Here is a 25,017-nt window from a genome sequence, read left to right on the forward strand (position 1 = left end):
ATGCAATTGCTTCACACCTGACTATAACTTGGTTTAACTTAGACTTGCAAAGGCTGGATGGACAGAGACATTAGTTGTGGAGGAAGGGAAATAGTGATGTTTGGGTCCCCCTTATCTTGTTTGATTGTGTTATTGAATGGGCAACCTCCTTTTATTCAGAGCAGCATCACTAAGAAATCTAAATATTGTCTCCTTACCTGAGTGTTTGGCTGGACAAAAACTCCCTGATACAACAGATGAAGTAATTCATATGCTGTGTAAAGAGGGGAGCAAGAGTGGAAAAACAAATCAGTTGCCTGTTTTGCTGCTGGAGCAATGCAACTGTGTGAAACTACCTATTTGAGATAAGTAACTGTTTAGCCTTCAGCAACTATAAAAAATACCTCAATAGGATCTGAGAAAGAGGGAATAAAGAAGAAACCATGACAGCTATCATAGCAGAGCAGGAAAGAGGTTCTGTTATACCCAGTGATTTTTCTCTGTTTCTAAGTTTGCTTATAGACTTATAAACATATTTTTTTCCAGTTACAGTAGCTGGAATTTGTACTTTCTTGATTATTAATACGAGGAATGTGAAAGTGGGCCTTAACTCCATGTCGTGAGTCATACAAAGTGATCTTTGGGCAAGTAGAATAAACATCAAAAGTGTGTGTGTGGGAGGAAATCTGAAGTTCCGCAATAATCTCTATACATATCTGAACATCTCAGGGGAAGCGAATCCCATCTCATGATGAACATTTACATTAGGTTACCATTTCTGAGTAATTGCTTATTGGACTATATGGGCCTAAAATATGGAAAAACGTGTTCAAATCCATTAACATTCAAGAAAATTCCATTTGATTTTATTACAGTTAAGTTTGCATTGAAGTAGTTAGCACACATGCAAAAAGCTTTCCTAAACAGTAAGGATTTTCTGAATGAGAGCCAAACCTGTTGCTTCTATTAGGGTTTATAACTTTGAGAAGTCTCTTTTTTGGCCAGTGGGAGGATGTTGGGTAGATATTGTAAATGTGACAGAAGAATGCACAAGGCTTCTGGACTCATTATATGTTACCTTCCCTGCTGCCATGTCGTTTCTATCTCCCCAAAAGTGCAGAGGGCCACGGCAGAAAATGAACCAAGAGTTCAAGAAGGAGAGGAAATAGTACCAACCACCTCTCATTGGAAAACAGAGCTAACAAAGAATGCAAGGCTTGTCCCTAAACTGGGCAGAAGACTTCTAGTGCTAACACGGTGGGGTGAATGTCAAAGTCAACCTTGCAGGGTCCAGTACCCGTGAAGGTGTGACCCCTCCTCTTCCAGCCTCTCACTGGAAGAGTTACTCTTCTAGCAAACCTACCCTTGCAGAGCTCCCACAAGTGGTTGCCCGGGTTGCTCCCCATTAAGGCTGATTCTGGATAAAAGATGACTGGTCCTCCTCAGAAGAGAGATGGCAATACAGCAGGTGGGTTCACAGGGAAGTAAGGTTATGAACGATGCTAAAGACAGAGCTCCTCACCTCTGGTGCCTCACAGGGACAAACTCAGAGAGCTTAGGGTTACAACGAAGCTTACAACCACACACACTTGCTGGGTAATTCAAGTTAAATATTATATTTGCAAAAGATTTTTGACTCTAAAACCAATTTGCCAACATCTCCAAAGGCACTTTTGAGTTCATGCCCTTCTCTATACTAGGTAGAATTTAAATTAGCCAATGAGCTTGTTCAATATAGGACTTCTGCTTACTCATAAAAGTTCAGGGTGAAAGCTTACCTCATCAAATTACCTTGTTTATGAAAACAGTGTAAAATGTAGCTTTTTATAAATAAGTTTGCAAGGTACTCAAATACACAGCCACTTTGGTGTCAAAGCCGTTCAAAAGACAACTCTTCTGGAATTCTAAAGCAGGAGAGATTGGACTCTATCAGATTCAATTGTTAGCTCCTTGGATTGTTTGCTCAAGTTCGTGGACAAAACATCTTCCTGAATTTGTGCCATTGCCTGTGCTGGATACTAGAAAGAAACTTGTTAATGGAAGGAAGAGTGCCTAGATCTATGCCTCAGAACCTAAGACCTTGACAGGGCTTTGCCTTACATTTTGATAAATGTCTCCATACTTAACCCTCTTAGCAAACCAGTGGCTGCAAAAACAGTGTTACTTTCACTGAGCTTTATTTTTGACAGGAAACCAAGTTGACCTGGCTTTATTTGAGGGTTCTGTCTTACATTGTATGATGAGCTTTCTGTGTTCCTCCCGTGAGTCCTCCATAGTATAGAGGGTTTGTTTGGTAATGCTATTCAGATCCACATTCCTCCAGTCCTCCAACATTTGAAAAGTGATGTCTGCACTGTGGATCACCGTTCTTGATGCCTGTAATCCAAACCAATCTGTTTATTAGTTCATGGCTTATTAGGTTAAAAAATAGGCTTTATCCCCTTTTACGCTTCCTTAGCTAGGCTTGCTAAGTTGGTTCCCTTCATGGACCCCTACCCCACCAACTCGATGTCTTATGGACATTACAGGGCCCTCTAATGACTGAGAACTCCCAAGTCACTTTGACTACTTTAATCAACTGCAAGTATTTTGATTGTATTCACCACAAACCCTGATAAGCATCCCTAATCTGGTGGTGCTGTTGCTAGGCTCCTCAATCTCTAACAGCTCTGTTTGTTTTCCTAACCAGTTTCAGTTCAAAGCCAAAAAGCAAAAATGAAAAATCAAGCCAAAACCAAACAAACCCCACTCAGGTTTGCAGCCTTTCTCAAGCTATGAAGACTCTTATTCTTCCCTCAGCTACACGAAAACGTTAACGCACATGTGCCTCCCCATCAGATCTGCCTCTCAGCTGGTTGAGACAGGGGTCTGTTGTTGATGATGGGGAGGATGGGCTAAGAGGAAAGGAAGAGACACAAGGTCATGGTCATGTAATATACACCAGATCTCTGTAAGTTAAGCAGAAATGATAACCCCCACTAAGGTTATCAGTTTCCCCAAGGAAATTACACATTTGAAGAGTCCTTCATGTGAGTAAACCGTTTGATCCCTGGTCTGATGCAGAAGGTTGTGGTCTCTGCATCTTAATTTCCTCTGAATCACTGTGGACCTCCGAACTTCAGTGATGATTTACCACATTTGGAGAAAGGTAGTGCTGGTGTCTCCACTTCCACCACTAAAATAATGGAGGAAAAAATCTACAAAGAAGCCTTTGCAGGAGTTTGGGGTTTTTCTCCAGTTTCTTCCTGTGGGCTTTACAACTCACAAGGTTAACCTGTGGTGTTGGATACACCTTCCAAAAGTGAAGCTTTCAGTGTGACAGGGAAAACAAACTGTCTGCTCCAGTACATGGGGGAAACATGAACGAATTCAATGCATTCTTCCTCCCTTCCCTCCTTTCTATACTACACAGAATTTGGCCACATGATTTTTTTGATAGGTAACTGTGATCTAAATTAACTGGTGAAAAAAACCCGCTTCTGAGTAGCTTTTAAATTCACTTGTTATGCTTGCAAGAAAATTTCTATTTAAAACTGTAGTGTTTTAACTTTTTTTTAAACCTAATTTGAATTTTATATATAATATACAATTAGATGTGGAATTTATTGTCAGGCATACAGAAATTTCCCTTATTTTGCAGTAGGCCTAATATAAACTGCTTTGAAATCAATGGAATATATTCCATTCATTTCCTGAAAATGAATCATCTCTTCAAATCAAATAATAATTTTGTTTCATAAAAGTACCCTGCTGAATTTAATGACGAAGGTTTGCCAGTTGTCTAGAAAGGCATTTCTTGCTGATTGCTTTTTGATTTTATAAAGATGGTTGCAGTAAATATTTGGGACAAACTGCTAGCATGATTTCTTCCTCTTTGAGTAAAGCCCAGCCTGCCAGTTCATAAAATTATTTGAAAAGTCAGTAAAAATGTCATTCAGCAAACTTGGGTAGTTGAAATATTTACTTGGCAGAGATGATTTAGTGATGTCTGTCGCCGGAGTATTTGTGAGAATCTTCTGGACACTGCAGGAAAGAAGAGATACATATTTACATACTGGGCTAAACACAGAAAATTACTTATGAAAATATAAGAAACAAGAACCAAAAAACAAACAAACAAACCCCCCAAAAAACCACAAAGAACCCAAAATAAAATGAACGAATAAAATATATCCAGTCTCCTATATACAATTGTGGCTACATAAAGTTCATTCAAAAAGCCCACTTTTAACTTAGTTTAAACCTTGACCTAAAACCTTAAATCTGGATGCTCAATCAGTTTTACGGAGGCGTATTGCAAGCAATGATTTATAGATGCTGTGAATAATGAGATGACAAGAAAAATAAGGAGGACAATGGAAGAGCTTTGCTTGTCCAGCATAGCAGATTTTCTCTGGATACACAAAGGAACTGAAGACCAGAAAGAACTATTTAATAGAAAGAAAAATGTTGGTGCAAGAACAAGTGAGCATAAAATAATGATAGCAAAATTATGCGTGGAAATTAGAAAAGTTTTCTAAGTCTTAATGTGAACAAGTTTTGGAGGAGTCTTTTGACTGGACTAGTGGGAGATAAAATCTAATACAGAATTTGATTAAAGATTCTGAAAGAAATTACATGATGTACTAGTATAACTATGGGGTAATATGGCCCACGAGGTACTTTCTAGTCCTCCGCTCCTATTTTAGTTCTTTCTAACCAATACAGACCTTCCTAGACTTGTAATAGAATGTGGTATTGTGCATCTTTTGTCTGAAATCTATGATGCGGGAACTGTAAACATGACCAAGGCTTGCAGTTACACCTATCAGTACCTCAGCTGACTCTGTACACTACCAGAAATTCTGATGAGAAGGAAAAAACTGCAGAAACAACAAAGGCTCATGTAAACTGTTGGATGCTCTCAAGTTTTTCCTCATACCAAAGACTCACAGATCTATCCAAACAGACCTTAGACATGGCCACAGAGTAGGTTTTCCCTCTGTTCTGTACACAGAGACAGTTAAGGAGTGCAGACTGAGAATGACTAGAGAGTGCGTTGTCTGTTTTTCTCTCCAGATAGAATGGGAAAAGATTCTGGTGTTGCAGATTCTCAATATTTTTGAACCGACAAAGATGTGATAAAGCATAGTGTCAACTCCGACTTTGTGTAACTTTTAAAATAAATTAGTGAACTACGCAAAACCCCCCTAAAATTAGTTGTTCTGACTTACATCCTGACAATTCTCAGTAAAATATACACCTAATTTTCCATGCTGATCAAAACAGTTAATCCTTCTCCTAAATTAGGGTGGGGTTTTTTTCCACTTTAACTTTGTGGTGTGGAATTTAGTGCTCGTGAAAGGCAAAGAACTGAGAGCCGTGAAATAAAGCAGGCTTTATCAATAGGTGATGTGCACTGCAGGCATCTACAAAGCATGTCTGAAAAGGACTAGTGCCCTTTCCTGTGGTGACAGGGTAATTTGATCTCCTTTATTTTTAACTCTGGCACATTTTTGAGTAAGGGCCTCAAGCTGTATTCAAGTTGTGCCAGCCTAAAGGTTTGGTTAGTAATTTCCTTTGCCTAATATCATCCCTAATGTTTGCTTACTATCAACAAAATTAATTTCTTATCAGAATCCACCAGAAAGGAAAAGCAATTCTTTTCATTTTGAGCAGTGCCTCATTTCACTAAATGAAACTGGTTCTTATGAACAGGGGGAGATTGTAACTGAATGCAAGATTTATAATGGTAACGGGATTTTGTTCTTAAAAGAATACTAATCTCACTTCCAATTAATTTGTAATCAATAAACACTACATACATCCCAGGTTAATAGGAGAGAGATTGGGCAATACATACATTCAAATTTGATATTTCGTAGGTTTTCTGGTAAATCATGGAGAGCTACTTTCAGCCACTCATCCAGTTGCTTTGCAAACTTTCGGATCACCTGTGTCAAACTGAAAAGAAAAATCACTGCATCAGAACTTGTTTATGCTGTGCTTTACACTATAAAATCTGTGAATGTGTGAAGACCATGAGTCATTTACAACTCACTGTTATGCGGAGGTGCTGACATATTTTGGTTTGTAGGCATGAAGAAAAACTTCTGAAAATGTTTGCAGGAAAAGGAAAACTTATCACTGTGTGCAAAACCTCACAAAGAATCAAAGTGTCTGCACTGCACTGCTTGGATGCTTACAAACATCTAAGCTTGAAGTCAAATCATTCCCAGTCTGCACAAACATAAAATCATGAAATCACAACCATTTAAAGAAGTCAATAGATCAACCTTTGGGTTTCAGTTCAGCTGTGCCCATATTTATATGGACATTCACAGAGATGTGCAAGTGAAACAACAACCAACCACGCTGCAGGCTGGAGCCAGTGAGTGGGTGATGATGGTGGGGAGGAATTTCCAGGCCAACCCCACACAGGTGGGGGAAGTGGGGACAGAGCAGGACCTGTCTGCTTAGCTCTGCACAGGCAGGAACTTTCCCAGGCAAGTGAGATTTCTCTCTTCTCCCTTCTCTTACCCTTTCCTGACAGCTGCATCATTTCCTGCTAGACTTGGTAGGCAGGTCATTCTGCCCTTCCTGGAATTATTCAGCATATAACAACAATTTCCAGGAAAAGTGGCAGCATGTTGTGCAGGGGACCTAGCAGTTGGTTCTGCCAGACTGAGCTGCACTGCCTGTAGCAACACTCAAGATACGCATATGAGAGCGAGAATAGGTTCAAGGAACTTACCCTCTTTCAGTCAGGCAGCATTTTCTGTTTGTACTACTAACACACCGCACCGAGAACAGAGCTGATAAAATAAGCATGGCCATAGGCCTGCTCTGCTCCACAAAGACACCTTAGCAGGATAACTGCTGCACCCAGTAAAAAGTGGCTTTTCTGGACAGCCAATATTTGCTCCCAGGAAGTTGCTCAGAGGATTCTGGCTGAGTCAGCAAGATTTTCTTCAGGAGCTTCCATTGCAATGAGACCCTTCTTCACCCCCACCAGTGCAGGCTATGGCTTAATAGCCACAATCTGGCCCTTTATATGCATTACAAAAGTCTATATTCACACTCGAGTCTCTCCTTATTTGCTATGAAAGCACTAAGCAGCTTGAGAAAAGGACTGCTGTTCTGTTTAATCCTTCCAATGAAATAGTTGGGGGGGGGGAGGGGGCAGTGAGGAGCCTGTAAAAATGTACATGTCTTATCAAGGAAAGCTCATGCTTTTAACAGGTTCCTCATGGAAAATAATCCTTTGCCTGTACTTTGGCAGTCATGTAGTGTGCATAGGAGAGCAAAACAACATTTTGAAAACATTTGCCATGATTAGAGACGCTTTGAAATCTTGAGGGCCGAATATACAGCACCAATAAGTAACTCCTAGAACAATATTCTTAACAAATTGCACAACCTCTGGAACGCATCAGTCAAATACTACTAAAGGGTACACACATGTTTAGAAAAAGAGAGTTTCCTTATGCTCATATTAGGAAAATCCAAGGGGAAAACAGGTTGACTGCACTCAATGATTACACTTTTTTGCTATGAACTGTTGATCTCTGTCCTGCTTTACCTGTATATGCAAGACTTTTTGGACTCACATGAGCTCTAGGTAGGAAGGAAACAGCTGGGATCTACCACATGGATTGGAAAAGTGGATTTAGCTTTGAAACAAAAGAGGCAAATACTTCTTAATATTAATACAGTGATCCTAAAATAAACATACATCTATTCTTCATAGGATAGTAATTAAATTGAACAAACTTGTCCAAGACTTCACAAGTATGATCTTCATGTTTTAACTCCTGGCAAGCAGAATAACAATTGAGTTCCAAATGTGTATACAGAGACAAATGCTTCAGTTGCCAATTGCAGTGTCTGAATACGCATGTGAGTATTTACAAACAGAGCTGCCAGGACAGCTCCTCTTGTCACTATAACTCAGAATGCTGTTAATACTGAACCCTAACCCTTAACTAGCAGGAAAGTGTCTGAAATTTTCAGAAGTCAATGTGGCACTCTGTAGCCTCCAGACTTCTGACATTCCCTGAAAGTTGGGACATGTTAATAAACCAAGAATAAGGCAGTATCCTTTACCACACCAAAACCCACCCCCACGCCCACCCCCCACAAAAAAACCCCAAAACAACCAACAACCAAAAAACAACCCAAACCCCAGGTTTTTTACAATATAAGTTGTGTCAAAATCTGAGTATTTCTTCAGGAACGTGTCAGCTCCACAACTCCTTTGAGCTGATGCTGTGATTTAGACTCAGGAAACAAATGGCAGCAAGCAACTTTCTGAGAACTGGTGCCATTCTTGGAGGAAAAGACATGACAAAGACAGCTGAGCTGAAAGTGGCTATACTGACCTGTCAGGTAATGCTTGCAGTACTGTTGGCATCAAAACTCCAGAAATTGCTTTGTACAGAATTGAATCACAAACTCCCACTATATTCACTACAGTTGAAGAACCCAATACGGGCAGCATATGAGGAGGCATCCCTTGCCAAAAGTGCAGAAGAAAACTTTGAACCTGCAATCACAAGTAGAAGCAGGGGTGTTTAAATTCAAATAATCAAAGGCCACAAATACCATTTTCTTTAAATGATTCTGCTTACTTAGCATTTGTTTCAGCCCCAGAGCTGGACTGATGGTATACAGCACAGGCAAGGCATATTCCTTAACTAGGTAGGCTTAGACTGTAATGCAGCACACAACAGGATAATCAACCAAAGGGTGAGGAGACACTCTGAGTTGGTGACAGGTTGTCTTTTTGTTACTATAGTAGAGAGACCCATGGGAACCACTGTATTTTTACCTTCCATCAGTGGCTGGTGAGTGTAACTCTTTGGCTTCCACGTGTCAAGCCTTTTTCTCTCTCTCTTTGCTCTCTGTCCCTGTATACAAAGGAATGCAATCTAGGGCTTGGTGCAGGGAGGGAGAGGAGGATAGCACATGGCTTATAGGGGTCAATATACCTTTTTCTTTCTTCATTTTGGAAAGAAACACTACTTTTTTATTTATTCTTTCCTCCACTATGAAGGAAAGAGGAGAAAGAATGGAGAAAGGAAAAAAAGAAAATGGGGAGATTTCAAACACAACAAAATATACTTCTGAAAATTTTCATTTAGAAATCAAAGATGTTATTTAGTGAACAATATGATCAGTTCTACAGGAGTCGGAACACCAGGATAACCTTTTGTGCATGATCTGTATTGAAATAACCACACCAGGTGCAGTTAAGAATATTTGCCATTTACATATTGTTGCTGCTCAGCCCCTTCCCCGCCATTGATCCTGACAATCATATTTCCTAATAAAATATAACGTCCTGCTCTTAAGAAAGTGTTCTGAGGCTCATCCAGCAAAACTTCCTGAATATGTGTGACATATTTCTCTCACATGGAAACATCTAGACTGGGTACAATGATTTAAATGAACCTCAGCTTTAAACCAGAAAAGTGTGAGAATTAAACAGTGAGAGGAAGAAAAGCAGGGAATTTCTTGACATTGTTCAGAAGCCGGAGTCAAAAGACCCTTCTCCTTTCATTTTTTCCAGGACATCCATGTCGTATTTGAATCAGGCCCTCAGCATCTTTATGGTCAGATTTGTTTTCCTGGACTAGAGGCCTTCTCCACATGTGATATAAACCTGCTTGCATTCCAGTAACATTTTATTTTTGAGTTCTAATTATAGAAGTGTCCGCATGCACTGCCAAAACCCCCTCAGATCCAGTCAGATATGCAGCAGGTACAAACCCTATCCATCTCTAATGGATGGTATCAACTGCTGAGAAGTGTGTGTTCCTAGCTGCACTGTAGTTCAACTGAGCAATTGGAGACTTCAGCTAAAGCTTTCTGGGATATCTGGGAGATTGTAAACCCCCACTGCCCTGTGACAATGTTAACATACCAGCAGAGCCCACCATTTTGGCTGTGGCACCTGCTCTGGGTTTGTGCTGAACACGCAGTGGAATTCCATCAAACAGAGCTCAGTTCCAATTTAAAGCTTAGAAAAGTGGTGGTGGACACACTCCTTGAGTTCTAAGAACAGAATTGTCCCACATCTTGTAAGGGGATATTGCTACCTTAATCCTGCTGGAGAATGGAAAGACAAAAACATTCCCATTGCTTTTGTTCCCCTAACTCACAGTGTTTTAAGTGAGATTTAATGCTATTGGTCACATATTATGTACTCAAGTACAGCTATCATCCATTACTCATGAAAGAATCAGCCACCACAATTCCATAGATTTGTAACATCACATTCAAAATAAGCTCTCAGATCCATTAATACCTTATGTGTCATTAAACTACCGCTGTAGCTTCTAACCATACCTCATCAAAGTTTGCTCTTATTACAGTGTCTAATATCCTCTGACAGTGAGTTCTATACATCATAATAAAGGTAGAAACCTGAAAAAGAATGAGAGGGAGACACACAAAAGATCATTCTGCTTTAAAAAAATCAGAAAAACTATTACAAAAAAGTAACTTTTTTTCTTATCTATGCATAATTGCAAAAATAATGAAATCAGTTAGAGACTAGTTAGGCTAGTTAGATTAGCTTAAGATGAGTTTTCTTCTTAAAAGTAAATTCTCCCTTAGAATTCATGGATTTTTCTATGTCAATGGGGATTCTTCAAATGTAAGAGGAGCAAAAAGCCTCAGTGAGATCAAAGACGAGAATGTGGCCCTAATTAGGACATAAAGAACTATAAAACCCTATTCTTTTGTCCACTTTACATTGATACTACACATGTGAATAGCATCAGAAAACTAGCAAGCTCAACCAAGAGAAGCTAGAGCACTTTTGTCATGTGTGCAGATAGGATTCTCTTCATTTCTAGTCTAGGTCAAGAAACGCACTGTCTCTCTGCTCAAGAAAGTATCAGAATTGTTTTTCGGTTTTCGATTAAATATGTTTGCAGATTAAAGGGCTATAACATATTTAAAAATAGTTACCCTCAAACCTCACCAATTGTGTGTAATGTAACTTCTAAAGAAAGTGTAGACAGGCTTTAGAAATATTGTACAGCCGATAATGTTGGCTTCCTATTTTAAGGGAAGATATTTCTTCCTATTATATGAAGTAATTAAGTCCCCCCAAAATGAAGTCAAAGCATTATTAAACTTACTCTAATTTAAAGTCTTTGTATTTTGAGATAAAACTTTCGTCCAGAGCAGGGAAAAGAACCCAAGACAAGTCAAGAAAAGATTTCCAAAATGTTACCTTCTCCTCAGGCAGACTGGCTGGCAGATTTAGATCTTTGACATTTGGAAACTCTGGCAGTAATGTTCCCAGTTTGGATCGTGGTGAATACGCCACTGTCTGTTTGGTTACTTCTTTTTTTCCTGTTTCATTGACCCAGGCTGCTCCTTTTTTAGAATACATCACATCATAATACTGGGAGTTTTCTTTCACTGCAATTCCATAATAATGGTACCTGATACACAGAGATGTATATTTTATAAGGCAAATCGTTTGAAAATTAAAAAAAGAAAAAAATGGGGGTAAGAGAAAATGATAATGCTAATGATTTCTACAGCAAAACAGAGTATGCCATAGTTTATATATTATTAACAAGCATTGATTCAATAGCAGAACATTGCTGTAATATACTGGGCTTTGAATTTTCATTCCTTCTGGTAAAAGTAGCTCTCTTCAGAGTTGATAAAGCTGACCCTGTTGCAGGGCAGGAAAATAATGGACTTCCATTTCTTTTCTTCTTATAAAAAACCCCAAAACATCCTAAAGCTACTTGTTGGCAGTGCTCTGTTGTGCAACTGCTCCTTCAGTTTAGCAATAAGAAGAGGTACAGACCCTCTGGACTTGCCCTTCTGTTGTTATTTCAGCTCCTTGATTCTCAGACTGTTGAGGACTGGTTTGATCCCTGAAAATAATGAATCTTTACTGCAAATGAGTTGATCAGAAATGTTTCAAAAATTGAAAACACTTCAGTGAAAAGAGAGGGGGGGAAAAAAGGCTGGCACTGGACAGCAATGAGTGGTAGGAAACATACAGTTCAAAATTATTTGCTTCATAACTTAGCATCAGCACTGGACGTCAATCAGCAAGAGGTACTACACAACACTGTAAGTCTGTCTGTGCAGACCACAGTGGGAATTACAGAATTACAGTGTGGCTGTACTATAAAAATGGATTGGTGGCCACAAGTCTGTGCTACAACTTCGCTTTATTATAGATGTTAATGGAAGCACTGATTACCCAGTCTAATTCTTACATCACAGCAGCAAAGGTAATCTTAGTACTTTCATAATTTTCTAACTTGTACTTCTGTTTCTCAGCTGTAGGCATCACCAACCCATCAGCTAAATTTTTAATTATTACAAAAGGCATCACAAGATTGAATTGCTCACATGCTTTAGATTCCCCCTACTTTCCTAGAGGCAATTTCCAACGATCTTCCAGTTCTCTCCTGCGGGCTATCAAAAGCCTATCAGACCATGATTAGACACTCTCTTCTGGATCCTGCTATGGTGACAGGAGAAGTTACCATCTCTGGATGTTTGTTGTATTCCCCAGACAGTTACTGATTTCAGAACGCTGCCAGCAAATCTGTTCAATTGAATGGATCTGAGTTTGCTTTAGGAAAAATCGATTGGTTTTACAAAGGTCATCAATTGAATTAGTGAAAGAGTAGCATCTAAGTGACAGTAGTCGATCTTCCAGTTCTCTCCTGCGGGCTATCAAAAGCCTATCAGACCATGATTAGACACTCTCTTCTGGATCCTGCTATGGTGACAGGAGAAGTTACCATCTCTGGATGTTTGTTGTATTCCCCAGACAGTTACTGATTTCAGAACGCTGCCAGCAAATCTGTTCAATTGAATGGATCTGAGTTTGCTTTAGGAAAAATCGATTGGTTTTACAAAGGTCATCAATTGAATTAGTGAAAGAGTAGCATCTAAGTGACAGTAGTTTAAACTAACTCAGGTGACCTTTTTCCTTTTTTCACTCACAGTCATTCACCCACAGTTCAGTGCATGTCATAAGCTCCACTAGAAAGTGGTGGCCAAGAGCTGGAAGTCCTAATCTTGTCTACTAGAGCAGATGGGCTGAGGGGAGGCCTGGGGACTTGTAGCAAACTTCGAGTATGTGGCTCCCTTGCCATGCCCACTGAGGACTTTCCATATTGTGTGTTAAAAATAAAAGCTGTATTGAACTCAGTATTTATCAAAACATTAAGCTGACATGGTATGGATGGGATTTCCCAGCTTCAACACCTTAGAAAGCCACTGTATTGGCTCCAAATCTGCCCATCAGGGCTTAGGCCGATAAGTATTCCACAGCAGAACTCAGGCTCCAGATTAGTCCTAAACTATTACAGGTACTTAATGGCAAGTTTGTGCTAACACTGGGGTCATAATGCCAGCTGAAGAAGTTTGGCTTCTTAGCTTGAATGGTAATAACTCCAGCTTGCAGTTCAAGTCCCTGGTTTTGTCTCCAGCAGCTGTCATGCACGCACTGCATGTAAGAGCCATAAAACTCATATACCTCCTGTGCTGTATGTCTGGGGTTGGCTGAGGTTGACGAGAGCAAAAGAAAATGCTACAGGGATCTGGCACCACAGATTGCTGCGGGAAGGGATGGAGGGGGGATGGGGGGCAGGCTGCAGGGAGAAAGGAAAAGGTCACAGCAAGCAGGATTGCAAAATTTCTAGATGGACTGAGAGGTTTGTATAATTTAAACAGAGGCCAGTCTCATATCAAATTTTCTCTTAAATAACTTCCAGAAAAAAAATAGATGAATGCCTGGAAAATGTAATAGAATTTCACTGTGCATTATTTAATTTCTGGTATATTGCTCTTGGCAGCAAACTACATAAAAGAATTTTCCAGATGATGGCTTCAAAATCATACAGACAGCAATAGCCAAATTAACTCCAAAATTTTTCCTGATAGCTTCCTCCTTCAGCAATTTTACCATCGCAAGTGACAAAATCTCACTAGTGCACTTTACAAAGATTCTTTTCCAAGCATTTTTCTGTATTTCTATCAGAAAGAAATCCAACTTAATTCAATAAATAGGGCTTCAAACTTTGATTTGTAGAATAACATGCAGCCACCACAGTAATTTTTGTGGTAAATAGTGGAATGCTTTTTTGCTCTCATGGATCCCCTATCTGCAGCACTCTCAAAAGAAGAAAAATTCCTTTCCCACCATGTAGTTTCCATCAGTCTAACTAACTTCTTGTGCACACAGCTGAAGAGTTTTAAACTACAGTACAGAAAGAAATTGGCTTTTATGTTTAGCTGCCTTCTCATGGCTCACCAGTGGTGGAACTGTTTTTTAAGTTCAGTGCGACAGAGAACAGCTGCATGCTTACAGCAATAAACCCAACTGCAAAAAAGAAAGCCTCACAACTGATGACTGAGAGTATAGCACCATTGTATGTCTGAACTTTGTAATGTTACAAGTCAGCCATGCTATAAAAAGACTGAAGGCAGAACAGTGTGAAGTCAGATAATCTTAACCGCTTCTATGGCTGAATTTCCTTTGACAGTAGCAGGGAAGAGGAATGAAAATCATACTGGCAGCAGTCAGTCAGCACAGTTGGCGATAAAGGGACTGAAGTGTTAATGCCCGAAGTAATTTCTTCACGTAACGCTTAACTGGAATGCAGTCAGATGTTTCTGAACACAAAACTAGAGCTCAGTTACAGCTGTGCTGGATCTAGCAAGGAGTGTATTTATTGCAAGGAAGTACAGTGTGCATGTAATGTGTGTATGTTTACATCTCTCCTCTTCATTGAATCGAATGAGAAAGAATCCTCTGTATGCTGTAATTCTTGGGGTGTTAGCCACTGGCGAAGGTGTAGGCATCCTCTCTGGAACAGAACTCAGTTTCATACCTACTGAGGCTATGAAAGCTGAGTGTCTATGAGCTCCCTCACAGGGGTTACCAGGGACTCTCAAGGACCAAGGATTTTGCAGAGCACAGACTGCACGCTTTTCAGAACTCTCTTCTTATTTGCTAGATAGGGAGCAGTACCATTGCAAAGGCAGCACAAGAGCAGTGTGTGACCTGAAAAGCCCTCTGATTTGCATGCAGGTTTGGGGCGTAAGATGCAAAAAATATCATCTCATTGATTTGTAGCCTCATTGAGAGTAAAGAGACATAGCCTTTGGAGACACGAGACACCTTCAGTCAGCAGATCAAGAGCATCTCGCCCCTCTGAGAGACTCCTGGAGCTATGGGAAGACTCCAGCTTGGAGTGATCGTTCCTTCCATTAAATGGGAAGACAAATAACCAAGTTATAGCCAATGTCAGAGTGATGTGATGGCCAGCAGTGTGTATTCTCAGTGTGTATGGAATGCTTCCATAAAACAACTTGCACACTTTCACTCCAGCTGTATGAACCTCCACAGAACTTATATTCAGTGCTAAATCCTGATCCTCTAAGTCTCATCTTGTCATGCTTTTCTAGTATGCTGTTGAACTGAATTTGCGTTTGGGAAGAGATTTCAAATCTTCAGTTAGCATCTGAAATATGGCTGCTCTAGAAAAATAAAGCTTAGTTATAAAAATTAGGAAAATCTCAAGAAGGGGGAAGGACATTTGGTCCCGTCAAAGAGATACATGACATGGACCATTTGTTACACGAGCAAAGTAAAGTTAATTTTAATTACATTTCTTTTATCATCTTAATATCTTATTTTCCTTTAAAATATGGGTCATTCTAGATTCAGTACGAAAGTTCAATTCTCACAGCATGTTGCCGTGGAGTCCCCATTCCTGAAAGTATTTAAAAAATGTGTATGTGGTACTGAGGGAGATTCATCCTGGCAGTGCAGGGTGTAAGGTTGGACTCCATGATCTTATAGGTCTCTTCCAGCCAATATGATTGTTTGTTTCTCAGCATTTAGCAACATTGTGTTTCTAGGCTTCATTTTGAAAGGGAAGATTTACCAGCAAAATTTTGCCTCATTTCCCCCTCCATAGTTTTCCACTTGGGATTCACAGCAGACTACCCTGTAGGATTCTGTGGAAGCCACTTGAGAAAAGCAACTGTATACATTAATTTTTTTTTAAGGGGGCTTATGTTTGCTGTAAAAAGATCCAAAGCTCTACTAGAAAAATTCCATGGAGTCCACAAGCAGAAAAATGTATAAAAATATCACTGTAGCCTCTTTATAAATTGGTAGAATCACATCTTGGAAGCAACTGGGAAAAGTGCAGTACCCCAGGAAGTAAATTCTTCTTTCAATTTCTTATTCTGGAATTAGAACTGTTTTCAGGAAGAACCATCTTTTGAGTAAGGCAATAAACCAATTCCTTGATTACTTAAAGATATGTTGGATTTCATTACAGAGGAAAAAATGGTGGTTAAATCCAGGTTTGTGGACAATTTCAGTTTAGGCCAATGTATGCTCCTACTTCAATTTCAGATAACATTCTGCCACTTGACCTCTAAGCTGAAACAGGATGTTAACCACTGTCACTTCCCAGCCTCCAACAGCAGTTCCATCATTCCTGGGTGAGAATGTCCTTTACAGTGTGTAGAGTTGAAATGAAAAACATTATAGGAACAATAAGGAAAACATTGCTGATGAAATCATTAAAAGGCCTCCATTAGATTACGGTTGTGAGATCACTGCTGAATCAATAAGACAGTGTAAAGACTACAATGTGACCTCCATCAAAGTTGGGTTTTACGTCTCCTACTGGATGAATTATTCCCTGATCTTATACTATTCCCTTCAGTACAGGCCAGAGCCATATGGAACCTTGTGTGAGATGATAATAATACCATACACTGCTTACTTTGATTGGCCTCTGGTTCCAAGTCTTCTTGTCGTTAGCTGTGGAAACTGTTGCCTTATTATCTGCAAATAAATAAAACTGCTATTAGAAAAAATTGAAAAGCACATTTCCTAATACTTAATTTAATATAGACTGCTAAGGCAAAAAAGCAGAAAAAACTGTAGCGGAATGTCAGCAAAGTACGTGGCAGGAGAAATCAGAAATAAAGGTTTTGATTTTTACATTATTTAAAGAGGAAAAAGAGACTTTAAAATTCAGTATAATTCCATTAACTACCATTAATTTAGATAAAAACTTTCAGATATTACTGAAGTAGAATACATTTCCTTTAAAATCTAAATTGGCCTATTATTTATTTCTGTCGGTTTTCGGGATCAACAAAATTTGTTTTTCTGCAAATAGGGGACACTCTCTTTTAGAGAGTTTTGGAGGTCCAAATTCTTTAAAGACCTTCACAATACTGCCATTAAACACTCCTTTTTTCTAAAAGATGATTTGGGTATTTGACAGGGGCACCACTCTTACCAGGGAAGACTCATGGTTGTATTTGTAAAGATAGCTAGTAATCAATTTATGGAAAACAAGTGCATCTCAGAAACAGCAGGGTATTGTTAGAATCTGGACTCTAGTCTGTCAGCAGAGATTAAAAGAACCTTGCTACTGCACAACAAAACTTGAGAACCATATGCGTTTATGGAAATAGATGAATGAATGTAGATTGTGCCTTCAGTAATCAGAGCCTCTGTCAGCTAGGTTAGTCCTGATGAAAAACCTCCGCTGTAGTTGTTGAAAAGGCAGTGCTCAGCACCTCACAGGATTAAACCTGATTCTCAGTGTGGTCTGCAGTAGGAGGAAAATTCTTCCATCGGAACAGTCATGCAAGAAAGACTGCAGTAAGCCTTAAAGATTCACTTGCAAGAGGAATTTCTTCCTTTTAAAAATCTATAATCTATTTTAATTGTGTTTTCATTATATAAATTACTAAATGTTTCCTCTTTGGGGGGGACATTAAGTAGTGTTAAAGAAAAACAAGCATACAAGATGGAATATAAACTGCTCAACTTGAAGAAAACGTCGATTAAAATTGATTAAATAATATAGATTTTTTTTTCTCCATTAGCCATTTTGCCACCATGATAAATATTTAATCCTGATTGATGACTGAAAGCTCTGGAACATGTATTTGGATCAAAAGGTGCTATATAAATAAAGACATTACAATGTCGCATATTTGATAATTTCTTCAGTAATTTTTTTTTAACAGATGTATAATCATCTTCCCTTTGTATCATGTAAAAATCGACCTCTGTTGGTTTCCAAGGGCTTTGCACAACATGGCTGATGTCAAAAACGCAGCATAGACTCAGAGTCGCTAGGTTGTTCAGCTTTAATTTCTGGAGCAAAACTTCAGCAAACAGTAAAACACTTTTGTGGAGCTGTGAAAGTTCAGCCTAGCTGTTTGATAAATGAGCAGACAGGCAAGCAGCCCTTCTTTCTTTTTTTGTATGGATTCAATGAAGCCTGCCTAAAGAACACCACATGCTGTTCCAGCTACTGATCTAACATTCCGCAACATCTCAGCCTTCCAAATTCCCTTTAATTACACATTAATCCCACCCCTCTCTCTTTCATTTTCTGCAGACAGGGTTGGGGGCTCCACAAGGCTGTGGGAAAAAAGGCAGAGTTGAAGAACTACTTTCTGAGGATGTTTTTTAGGGGCTAGGGGATTTTTTTTTTCTTTTTTCTGTTTTTTGGTGTCAGTTGTCATTCAGAAAATACCGTTCCTCTCCAAAACTTGATTTTACAGCAGTAGACTCAAAACTAAATCCTAATATTAGAGATAATTTAACCCTATTTTTTCTTTTGGAACAACATGAACCCATATTACTTCCAAGTCTTTCTAGTAGTTTTGAAGTCTTACGAGGCAGACTGTAAATGCTACTTTATGAACTATATGCCATGGGAGTTCCTGGGATTTAAATAAATCAGCCAATTTCCACACACCAGGGCAGAGGTGATCAGGAAAAGAGAGGAATAATGGAGCAGTTGATCAGATGATCCCTTTTTCTTTTCTTTCTCTGCTTCTTTTTTAAATCCAGTACATTTTAAACAGCGAGAGACACCTTTCAGAATACAGCTGAAAGGTATGCATCTCTTAAAATATTTTTTACCGATAATTAAAAAAAAAAAATCTAGCAAACCTTTGAAAAAAATGTCAGGACTTTTTGATCTAATGCTGCATACATAAAATATGTATAGCATGGCATACTCATGCTTGGATGCTCGTATACATGATCATGGGTATTTATGTTTGTGTTTGGAATAAAACAAAGTAGTAAATGAATGAGCTGTCCATATAATTGGTTACATTCAACTACGTTTATGCAAATCCCTGTGCAGTGATATTGCCAGTGAGATTTCCCTGAAAGGAGAGAGGAAGTCAGATCAGGCAGGACAAAGTGGAGTTCACTGTGTGATGAAATCAATGGGAAAAAAGGTCCAGAATGTTGGTTTTTAAATCATACTTTCAGCCTGAAAAGTCATCCTATAAAAAACATTATAATTGCATTTCATGTTTATTAACTTTTAAAGACATACAGAGGAAATGAGTTAATTTTACTTTAATTTTACACCCCTGGGGTGCAGGGGAAGGTGGTTCCTAATTGTCAGGCATGAAAATTCAGGTTTGGATCTGAAAAACAATTTGGATCATTTTCCTTTCATCACTGTAGTGGGCTTGCGCAAGCAAACGGCTCAAGACCAGACCACGCAGTTTGAACTGCTTTCTGAATGAAGCCCAGTCCCTGTTCTCACAGCAGCGCTGGCTCCTCAACAGAAGCAGCAGTAAAAAGATCTCATGGGTGGTATCCAAGGGAATTCTGGAGTGAACGGGCCTTTTACCATTGTCCTTCAATGGAACCGAAATTTCATCTCATACTTCTCCAAAGTGACCACAAATCCAGCTGCCCTGTGAAATCTGCTTTTTACATTTTTTTTACATCTGAGTTTACATTTTCCAAGTAAAATTCCACTTAAATTACGTGGCAGTTTTGACTGTTAGGCATTATTTTGCGCTACTTTGCTTTTTGGTTTCGAGACAGAGGTAGACCAAGAGTTCACATGCAAATAACTTCTGTCCCTGCTATATTAGCCTCAGAAACCAATGCTCCCTCGACTTGCTTCTCAGTTGCTAAACTCCTTGTGTTCCCCCTCTCTTTCCTCTGTGCTCTGCTCAAGATCTGATCTTGCCTTCTGCCTATAGAATCTTTTATGCCTTTCTTGATTAAAAAAATATATATTAAGAACTACCTTATGTTTTTGCAACTCCATAGCTCTTTTGGTGATTGCCTAATGTATACATAAGAGCCAGACAGAAGTAATTACATTATAAAACTACATATATATATTCAAAGGACTTGTATACCCAGGTCAGCACTTGCCTAACACTTTTGCAGACAATCCTGACACCTGGTTTTACGAACTCCTGCACAGATAGAATATTAGGGGACATTTTTCTTTCCTACAGGTAGTAACATTTTCAGTCTCAATGCATAGGGTATATAGGGGGTGTATATATATATACGCCAAAGTGAATGCAGGAAAGAAAAGTCTTCTGTCATTCTCTCACACTGAGATTACAATGCTGGTAGTATAACATTCAATATCTTGGAGCTAACAGGATTTTCATCCTATTTTGTTTTTTTAAACCTGGTAGAGGTGTCAATAAACTTGAAATAAATAAATACTTGTATGTTTGTCATTCTTAAAATAATGCAATAAAAATTAAGTTCCTTCAGCATCCATGCAAAACACAGAAGGCTTTATGAACAACAATTAGAAAAATGCACTTCCTCTGTAAACATCTATATTGTCGTCCGCACAACCTATTAACTTTAGACATGGCTAACTTCAAGAGCTGTTCTGTTACCCACAAATGGCTGCAAAGGTGCATTTCTTCATCCTGATTACTGCCAGCTGTAATTTTTGCCTCTGCAACTCTCCTCACATCTCCAGCACTATGACATTCCAACACGAGCAGAGCCAGCCCCAGCTTTAAAATGAGGAATGCGTTGTCTGTTCTGCCTTCATCCCTTACACTGTGACCCATCACATCACTCCACATAGTATTCACTATCAATTGGTGAACTTCATGTTTCCCAGTTATTCCAACTAAATTCTTCAATGATATGAGATACCAAAACAAATCGGGGGGCGGAGGGGTGGGGAGGGAGGGAGCCAAACACCATCTTATAAATCATCTTATGCATCTGTCTTTATGCTGACAAATAAGGATGGTAGAAACCAGAGATGTCTGGAAACCTCCAAAGTAACTTTTTCCTCCCTCCCTGTGTCAAAATATTACATTTTGCTCTGGGGGCAACAGGCAGATGATGACTTTTAGAATTTTTAGATGTCTTTTCCCTGGAATAATTTAAATTGCTACTTTTCAAAAGGCTTGTTTGTTTTGTTAGTGCATCTGCTCTAGAGGGTTGTTATTCTTCATGACTCTTGTCCCTTTCTATTAGAGATATTCCTAGCCGTGTTTCTAGAAATTCCCTGAGTAATGAAATAAGTTAACTTCAGTTGCAACCCAGAATTTTCACTCTGCCAGAATGAGAAATGGATTTCAGGCTACAGGCTCTGTTGCTTTGAGAGGTTCTAGAGGGAGTCTAAATGTGGTGGAATAAATTTTCTTTCCTCTGATAACAATTCTTCGTAACAGGGCCTGGCTTTATTTATCTCAGCTCAGGTTTCAAGTCCCATATCTAGAGGACATGCTTTTCTTTTACAAAGTCACGTAAGACCTGTGTTTATTTACCAAATTCTATTGTAGTGCTCCAGTCTTAAACTTCTTTGCCATGGCAACATGATAGAAACCAGTGATGCCAAATATAACTACACTCCCACACAGCTATGCTTTTCTTGTTCTCACTGCTGTGAAACATAAACAACACTGATATCCTCAATCATATGTGATGAGTGTAGGATTTTTACGTTCATTCATCTTTGGTCTGGTACTGCTCCAGCTGGATCATTCTGGGGTTTCCCCATCTGCTTCAATGGTTTTGAAAATCCTGCCCTGAGATAGTCTGTTATTATTAGTACCTGTGTTAACAAGTACCTTTTGGCTCAAAGATGGCTTGGATCTGGCTTAACACCTCACTACCTTGAGGAAAATGGTGAGAAAGCTTTCCCCCAAGAAACATCCACTGATAGTAAAGGGCATAATTAAATTAGTCCATTACAGAATACCATTCCAGCCCCTTAAACCCATCAGACTGTGCAAAGAAAAGGAGAAGAGGTATGATGGTGTCTATACACTCTCCCCTCCTTTCTTCTTACTTGCATGGCCCTGGAGAGATGACTGGAGACAAGACTCTAGAGAAGAGAAGACTCCAAATACATACTCAATTCTTGACCCCAGATCTCTTGTCTGTTTAGATTCAATAACTTCTCCACTCACTTTCATAATTTTCTGAAATAAGACATGGTCTAGCCACAGGATAAATTCTTGTTGCTAGCACCGAGATGTCTCAACTGATACTGCAAAGCAAGTCAGAAAATCCTGGTGGCTCTTTCTCTAATGTCTGTGCTCAATTCTGCCTGCTATGGAGATTAGACTCCATGAGGATCTCCAACTGAATCAGACCCTTTAGTGAAACTTGGGAGACTTCTTCTCAAACCCATCCATGTACAACAATATCCTCCTTCAGCAGCTCCTCTGGCCAGATGGAATTCAGCCTAAGGCACGATCAAACAGATTGCTGCCTCCCAACAAAGCTGCAAACAGCAAATTCTCTGACTCAGATACTCAGCTGAGCTGCAGCCACTTTCAGTACCGACTTGCTGAAGCCAAGTAGATCTAAAACCCTGCACAACTCTCCCTGCTCTGTACCGCTGCCAGCATGCTTACTGCCATCACCCAGCATATCTGTGGGAAAAGGCTGAGCGCCAGGATCCCTGCACTCTGGCAGGCCCTGTGCTGTAAGAACAGCCCCTAGGATGTGTTGACAAGGCATGAGGTAAAGCAGCCCGGAGGCCGCTCTACTTCATCCTGAAGACCTAACTATAAGCCAGACGCTTGAAGTGGCAAAGCCAGTAAAAATCCCTTTGCTAGAGGGCAAATCTTGGGGAAAAGAAAAGTCACTCCAAAGAAACCCAAGTGTCCTTGCTGGTTTTCTTAGTCCTGAAGCTCAAGGAGAAAAAAGCAATAACCATCAACCTGCAATAATAACAAGGGATCAGTGAAGCAGAGCTAAGGGGGCAAAGGCCTTTCCAGCTACACTATAGGAACCCTGTTCCCCACACCAGTATCACCACTCGCTTCTGTGGTTCTTATGTTATTATGGCCTCCTCAGGGGAGTTTGGCCTAGAAGATTCTGGATCGGGAAGAAAAGTAGCACTGGTGTTGACTGACCTCCAGTCAGGAACCTTAACTGTTGGAGAACCAGAGACTGCTCAGATATGCTGATAGAGTGATATGGTCCTTCGATGCTATAACAGAAAACACGTCTTCAGCTTTAGATTGATTTTTCTCCAGTTCTATTTTGCTTTTCTATATTGACTAGAAAAAAAGTCTAATAAGAAAACATTCCACTTGTAGTAACTGCTCATAATAAAGCAAGTGCTGGTTTAGAGCACTAAGTAAATTTGGCTTTGCTACACCAGTTACTGCTGAGGCTACCTTGGAGCAAATTGACTGTAAAGGGGGAAAAAAATACATCCTGAGGAGAAGTTTCTCCGTATGCACAGAAGGCAATTTCCAGATGTGTGTATTTCAGTACAAAGACAGATCACGATGCAATCACATTGCAATGTCATTATCAAAGAGGTTCAGTAAGGCTACTTGTCCATCGTTTTTAAACATTAAATATATATATAGTATGACAGCATTAAACTGTAAATTCTGTTTATGCTAATCATGCTTGGTGGAACAGTCCTGCTGGCAAAACTTCTGGGCATAGAAACAGTGCATAGTGATAAAAGAGGACTCTGGCTGGTACAGCCTGTGCCTCTCTGGAGCAAAGCAAACAATTGGGGGGAAAAAGCACTTTTCTGCTGGTATAACTGTGCCTCAGCCCATTTTTTGGAAATGCAGTGAAAATGCTGGTCCAAAATGTAAACTGATTCCTAACTGATATTACAAATCTATTGTGGACTTTACCCTTCTTTATTTAGTGAAATAGATTTATTGGAATCTATTTTTCACTTACAGCAAAGCCAGTCAGTGAACAACAAAGAGGCTCTAAAATTTGTGTGAGCATGCATCCATTGTTAAACCTCTTTATGCTGCCAGAGTGATGTAAAGGGACCTCGTGCTGGGAGAATCACCCTGCAAAGTGTCAGCATCCTTCGTGTTCCTTTTCAAATATTAATTTATTATTGCTTGTCAAAAGACATGGCAGGAAAGCACCAGAAGAAAAAAAAGAAAAACAAAAGAGAAAAGTATTTAACCTCCAGGGGGCATATGGGAGTTGTGGGAAGAACACTTCAGGAGGATGCAAAAGCATTTTTTCACCACGAAACTCTGTTCTAAGAGATGTGACAGGGCCCAGGCAGTGACTTAGCACTGCATAGTAAATTTAAAGCAGTGAACTGAGGACATGGAGGATAGGGGAAATCGGTGCAGAGGAGGAAGATTACATCTTCAAGGCGCTTGATGAAGAAAATAAGGTTCATACAGGGTCACGAAAGAAACAAGAACAAAAATCAGTGTTGGAAATAAAAGTGAAAGAGAAGCACAAAGACCTGCCAAACCAGCTGCTACATCTAGGAGAGAACCAACAAGCATTATGATACCCATCCATACGCAATAGATACTTGAGGGGCTTGGAAGTGCTAAAAACATTCCTGGTTTTTATTTGATTCAGTGAAGTCCTCAATTCAGAATGATTTAGCTTTTGCAACTAAGCCTTGTGAGAATGATGAGTCAGAGCCTTCACCCGCCATAATTCCTACTTCAGTGTATTGATTATCACAGGCATTTTATGTTAACATTTTCCTCAGAAAATAACCCCGTACACCTGCAGGCAGTGGCAGAACTTCCACTTGGAAACTCCTTAAACTGCTCTCTGGGACCATGGAGCAGAGCCCAAGGCATTTGCAGCACAGAGCTGAGAGGCACGCAGTTATATATACTTTTAGTGGCTTGGGAGTATAAGTTGCTTTTTAAAAGGTGCTTATTTATACAGTAATTCTGTTCTTTCTTCTTCTTGTTACTTATATTGTCATTAGCCTGTTTCCTCAGGGAAATATT

General features: G+C 39.5%; 1 protein-coding gene across 1 annotated transcript in view; it reads right to left on the bottom strand.

Moving 5' to 3' along the window:
• RFX4 (regulatory factor X, 4 (influences HLA class II expression)) overlaps nt 1–25,017 on the bottom strand; it is a gene marked incomplete at its 5' end in the record, with an annotated part of 74,639 nt that overhangs the window by 32,592 nt on the left and 17,030 nt on the right. The window contains 7 exons of the mRNA XM_010141892.1: nt 2,211–2,355; nt 3,944–4,002; nt 5,822–5,922; nt 8,340–8,503; nt 10,309–10,386; nt 11,204–11,417; nt 16,761–16,822. Coding sequence (XP_010140194.1) covers nt 2,211–2,355; nt 3,944–4,002; nt 5,822–5,922; nt 8,340–8,503; nt 10,309–10,386; nt 11,204–11,417; nt 16,761–16,822 — 823 coding nt within the window. The remainder of the gene's footprint in view (nt 1–2,210; nt 2,356–3,943; nt 4,003–5,821; nt 5,923–8,339; nt 8,504–10,308; nt 10,387–11,203; nt 11,418–16,760; nt 16,823–25,017) is intronic.

This window comes from Buceros rhinoceros, unplaced genomic scaffold (genome assembly GCF_000710305.1).
Source record: "Buceros rhinoceros silvestris isolate BGI_N320 unplaced genomic scaffold, ASM71030v1 scaffold16510, whole genome shotgun sequence".
Lineage (NCBI taxonomy): Eukaryota > Metazoa > Chordata > Aves > Bucerotiformes > Bucerotidae > Buceros > Buceros rhinoceros.